Source organism: Pseudorasbora parva, chromosome 10, assembly GCF_024679245.1.
Source record: "Pseudorasbora parva isolate DD20220531a chromosome 10, ASM2467924v1, whole genome shotgun sequence".
NCBI lineage: Eukaryota > Metazoa > Chordata > Actinopteri > Cypriniformes > Gobionidae > Pseudorasbora > Pseudorasbora parva.
In genome coordinates this window covers 10,315,168-10,321,167 of record NC_090181.1, presented here as the reverse complement: position 1 = coordinate 10,321,167, position 6,000 = coordinate 10,315,168, and the positions used below count along the sequence as shown (strand labels likewise).

Below are 6,000 nucleotides of genomic sequence, written 5' to 3'. Positions count from 1 at the left end.
CCTGAATAACACATCCAGTTTAATGGTGCACACATGAAGATATCTCTATTGCCCCTTGAGAACAGACTGCGGTTTGTATTGAAGCCCATTTCCACCTACCTAGAATAAGAAAAAGTGACATTTTGAGATATGTAGTCGCAACTATGAAAAAGACACAATTGCAAGATATAAATATGCAATTGGATGAAAGAAGAAAATTCTCAAATCGATATTAGCCATCCTGAAAAAAGGAATAACAAACAAAAACAGGCTTTTCACAATTGATCATTTATTGACATCATAAAACAGCTTTTCCAGTTGTGTTTGCCCCTGTGATTGACACTGCTAAGACTTCAAGTACACACATACAATCTTCCCCTTTCTCTCACTCTTACATGGCTGAAATCACTTTGACCATTATGAAGATAGTTTGCATATCTGAGAGTTCAATGTGTCTGTCTGTAACAGTCCAACACCCCTCAAGTTTGTTTCTCAGGAACACACACCATACACACACACACACACCGAATACATGTCTTCACCCGTCTAACACACGGCCACTTGGACACAGATAAATAAACATCTAATATAACACTTCTCTGATAAATCAATAATATAAATCTTAACCTCTCAATCATGATACATGTGGAAAAATAAACCAACAAACAAAACGAAATGTCCAAAACTAGATTTATCTTCTCTTTTAACGAGAACCAAGATAAAATATTTGCTTTTAGAATAGTTGTTCTTTTGGCATATGTTCCATTTGCTTTAGGTTTTGTACAGTATATAAACAATAGTGTTTGATCAGAGGGGGCGTAATATTTCTCTAGGAGTCATAACAAGGTTGACACACCTGCCCTCAGGAACAACAGCATGGAAACACAATCTTTATTATGCGTGTGTGTGTGTAACAGTGATCCCCTGTAACAGCGTCAAGTATTCCATTCAAAATAAACGCACACACGCCACATATTCTGGATAATAACACATATAAAGGACACACACACTCTGACCGTCCATTTAACACACAGCACACATATTAGACACTTTTGACCGGCTCTGCGTCAGTGTTATTACTGGTTCGTACGACACAGCTACTTTAATCTCGAGATTGTATGTTTCAGGACATGTTTCGGGCAAAAAGGAAGCACTGTGGTTTGATGAAACCGCTGCATCAATCACCCGCTTCACTGTGACAAAAGCTTGTACAGGTTTCTCATTGGTCCAATTATACAGTGGCATGAAACTGACCAATGAGAGTGCTGAAGGAAGCGGGGATTTAAGATGGACGGCACCACTACGATGCACAAAGCAGGAGGACGTTCTAGCAGAGAAAGTAGGAAGGGAGAGGGGAGGGGAAAAAGAACGAGAGTGAAGCAGTGTAGAAAAGTCCACACTGATAAACGTGTCCATCGGAGTTCTTTTTCTGCTAATCCGAATCTGAGATCAGATAAAAAGTTTAGAGGTGTGGGAAAGGCATTCCAGGATAGAAGAGAAGTTTCAGGGCTGGGCGTTTGTGTGTGATTAAGGGCTGTGGTTCATGCACGACCCTCGGACAGAGGTATTTGTTCTGAGTGTCTTAGAGGGTGCGGGGAATGATGGTGAAAGGTAAGATGGGGCAGCTGGCCTCCAGCTCCAGGGCAGTAAGGAAGCATTCGGTCGCGGCGGTGTCGTTGCCCTGGGCTTGCAGCACCTCGCCCAGACTGTTCCACACGTCATGTGCCGTACTGTTCACCTGCACCGCATCACGCAAGATCTTCTCTGCAAGACTGTACCTCTGCAGCTGATGCAATATCAGACCCTGCAAAAGAGAGAGAGCGAGACAAATCAAAAGAGAAGGAGGATTTACAACAGCTAGTAAAAAAATTATAATTCAGGTGTCAGGAAATATAAGATCAAGATCTTGATTAATTAAAACCCTCCCAACAACTGTACATACCTTTTAGCCTAATATTGCCTAATAATATTGTTTTGTAACAATTTGGATGGGGAAAAAAACTAAACAAACAAACAACATGAATTCAAGCGTGGCAGCGGGATAGGTTGCCACCTGTGCAATAAGTCCATTCGTGAAATGTCCTTACTACTAAATATTCAACAGTCAACTGTTAGTGGTATTATAACAGAGTGGAAGCAATTGGGAACAACAACAACTCAGCCACAAAGTGGTAAGCCACGTATAATCACAGAGTGGGGTCAGCACATGCTGAGGTGCAGTGTGCAGAAGTCGCCAACTTTTTGCAGAGTCAACTTTTTGGCCGAGCAGCTCATCCAAGCCTTACATGACAGATTGGAATGCAAAGTGTCAGATGCAGTGGTGTAAAGCACACCGCCACTGAACTCTAGAGCAGTGGAGACGTGTTCTCTAGAGTGAAGAATCACGCTTCTCAGTCTGGCATTTCAAAGGGCAAGTCTGGGCTTGACGGTTGCCAGTAGAATGGTACTTGCCTGACTTCATTGTGGCAAGTGTAAAGTTTGGTGGAGGGGGGTTATGGTGTTGGGTTGTTTTTCATAGATTGGATTTGGCCCCTTAGTTCCAGTGAAAGGAACTCTTAATGCTTCAGCATACCAAGAAATTTTGGACAATTTCATGCTCCCAACTTAGTGGGAACAGTTTGGAGATGGCCCCTTCCTGTTCCAACATGACTACGCACCAGTGCACAAAGCAAGGTCCATAAAGACATGGATGAGTGAGTTTGGTGTGGAGGAAGTCCTGACCTCAACCCGACAACACCCCTGGGATGAATTACAGCAATGAATACACACTATTATAAGGTATTTATAAGATAAGACACATATTAAAATGATAAAAAGTCAAATAAAGGAATAATGCACTGTTAGTACCGTGTCAAACACGTTAACAGACACATACACATACACACACACACACACAAACTCACACACACACACAAACACAGGAAGGTCAACGCGAGAGAGATTTGACAGAGACGGGAGCAATACTTCATCCTGCTGCTGTCTACTACAGGGGAGTTCCTTTATGAGACATGACATTTCTGCTTACTATTAAGACACACACACACACCTCCCCTGAGACAGCAGCACACACACACAAACACGTCTAGCTCACCATCTTTGTGAGGACTCTTCACAGACATAATGTTTTTTTATACTGCACAAACATGCGAAATCATGCCTTAAGGAATATGTAAAACTGCAAAAGGGTTTGTGTTAGTGGATAGAAACAGTGCTCACCAGTCTCTGCATGGTCTTGACGTGGGTGGGGCTGATGGACAGCGCCTCCTCGTACCAGCGCTTGGCCTCGTCCACGTTCCCCCGCAGCTCTGCCACCTGACCCCTCATAAACAACACGTTATGAGACATGGGGAACAGGTTGGCTGCTTCCTGCGTACACGCTGTCGCCTCTGCCGCCTTTCCCATTCCAATATACACCTCCGCTGTGGAGAAAGAGAGAGAGACAGAAAAATTAGAGATAAAGAGTAAAAAGAGAAAGAAGCATTGTTGGCAGGGCCGATTGTTGGGTATATTTCTTATCTCGAGTCACAGAAGAAATGGGATTCTCAGACTGGCTGTCAGCTACATTATCAGCCTCAGTCATTTAATAGTTCAAAAACAGTGATGAGACAGAGGAACTGATGGCTGCCTCTTCATCCAGCCAACAAACTCAGGGAAAGTGATTACTAAGCAGGCTTCACTCTTGACACCTCTCTCATCGTGCCAAGTTCTGCTAAGGTTCCCTTACTTGGCTCAAAGACAGTCAAGCTGGTTAAAGAATAACTAGTCTTAGTAACCGAGTTGATTGCCTTATCCTGAGAAAACAAATGAAAGGATTTTTATTTGGGAGACACTTTTCCCAATTTTAGTATCTCAATTTCCCCCAGATTTAATATTACTCATGTACTATTATAGTATTTACTCATATTCTGACTACTTTTAAATTGTTTTAATTTTAATTCGTTTTAGTCATTTTGTTATGTGCTTTTGACATTTTTATTAGTGTTTATTTGCATTTTGGTTTTAGTTTTCAGTGATTTTAGTACTTGAATTTGAACTTTTATTTCAATTAATTATAAAGGCAAAATTTCTGCCTTGCCCATTCATAATGACAGTGACCAGCCTATTTTTTTTATTTTTATAAATCAGACATTTTGAACTAATTTGAAGCAGTTTGAATGATTCATTCAATGACAGACACCGATGTGCTGACACCTACTGAAAGATCACCGCTGAAAGAACAATGGAAACAGAGATATTGTCTTTTAAAGTTATGGCAGTTTATTGCCTACAAAAATGGCCGGTTTGGACTACAACGAGCCTCTTCCTGGGTTGGTGACATCATAAACCCTTGCTAGTCACCGCAGATGTGACTTCTGCCCGTAATGGTAAGGGGCGTGGCGTTTCCAGACAACCTGTGCTTGGCACTTCAGCCAATAAAAATACAGGAAACTACATTTGGCCATCTAACCAATTGAAGACCAATGGATTTTTTCAGAGGGATGGGCTTCATAGAAGCAGGAAGCAAACGAGCCGTTCAACGGACAGTGGAGACAGCGGTGTGGAATAAAGGTAAAATATAAGAAAAATAAGTCATAAAAAATAATAAATAAAAGAATTATTAAAACATGTTATACTGCGCTCCATAAACACAACCAAGCCTAGAAAAAAATAGACCAACCAACCATTATAACAATACATTCAAATAGAATAGTAAGACACTAACGGGCTGTTACCAAGCAAATTAAACCAGGATCAACAAAAGCCATGTCTGCACTGCATCTGAAGTGGCATTCAGATGTAGTCGCTGCTGTGAATGAACCAATGCACAAAATATGAAAACTTCAAGAGTCAACAGGCCAAGGTATGAGCATAAAAAAACATTTTTGGGCATGTAAATCGAACCCATGACCTTAGAGTTGCTAGCGTCATGTCCATGAAGATGCAGAGCTTTCCTAAACTTAACTGCATTTAATTCAGCCACATTCACAAATATGCACAATTGCTTGTCTATCTGTAAATGGTGATTGTAGAAAGAAAGCAAAAGTATCCAGATGGGTAATTCGATCCTGCTGGATGTGGTTTTCCTAATGTATTTGTTTGGACAAAGGCAGCTATTAATAACAACCTGGGTTCAGAAAGCAGTGAGGAATACGCTTTCTATATTTGAATGGGGTGTACTCTTACAGTTTGTTTATAAATTAAGTAGGCATTTTATAGCAAGGCTACAGAATATGCAGTGTAACAATATGATGTGGGCGTGGCTTGTCAACTAGATGCAAATGAGTGCTATGGGTGCGGTTTATACCAGCATGCAGCCAGATCTGGGCGAGGGTCATCCAAGGGTGGAGGGGTCCCTGTTTTGGAGCGCTGCTCTGGAGGGAGGAGGCCACCTCAGACAGCGCCTGTTCCACCCGTGACGCTGCTATGGAAGTGGCGTGGACGGAGCCTGCAGTGGAGAGACGGACAGTCAGCGATGACACTGGAGCATCTACATATATGGCCAGCCCATACATGTCATTAATCCACATCAGCCTTTAGAGGTCATGCCTTTCAGAGTGAAAACATTGATATAGCATTATGTTTATTTTCACACGAAGGCCAAAAAGCAGTTGATCATAACTAAACCCTGTTCTCAGCAGTGTAGTTATTGTTAACTTAACTAAAATTAAAACTAAAGCTACTACAAATTGTTAATGGAAACAAATATGAGATAAAATACAAAATAAATGAAAGAGAACTGTTGTCTTGACAACTGAAATAAAATATGTTTAAGTACTAAAATTTCTCAAACTAAAAAAATAAAAGAAAAATGACAAGCACATTTCAAAATTACTACAATTTTAATACAACAAAAAAATATAGCCGCAAGCTGCAATTATAGCACAAAGAACACGCAAGTCATGCCAACATAGCTGGGAGCATCAGACCATGACAATGAGCAATTAAAGACATAAGATGATTTAGGCAAAATGGTCACTAGTAATTTGATTTAATGGTTTATCACTTTCGACGAATAGGTGCTGTGAGTAAATTGATGCGTTG

General features: G+C 40.9%; 1 protein-coding gene across 3 annotated transcripts in view; it reads right to left on the bottom strand.

The window, feature by feature from the left end:
- Window positions 1–250: 250 nt before the first annotated feature.
- Window positions 251–6,000, bottom strand: part of ttc7b (tetratricopeptide repeat domain 7B) — a 53,934-nt gene continuing 48,184 nt past the window's right edge. For all 3 annotated transcript variants that reach the window (XM_067455131.1, XM_067455129.1, XM_067455130.1), the window contains 3 exons: window positions 5,264–5,404; window positions 3,196–3,398; window positions 251–1,783 (listed from right to left, as the gene is read on the bottom strand). In XM_067455131.1, the coding sequence (XP_067311232.1) occupies window positions 1,562–1,783; window positions 3,196–3,398; window positions 5,264–5,404 (566 nt within the window). In that variant the 3' untranslated portion in view covers window positions 251–1,561. The remainder of the gene's footprint in view (window positions 1,784–3,195; window positions 3,399–5,263; window positions 5,405–6,000) is intronic.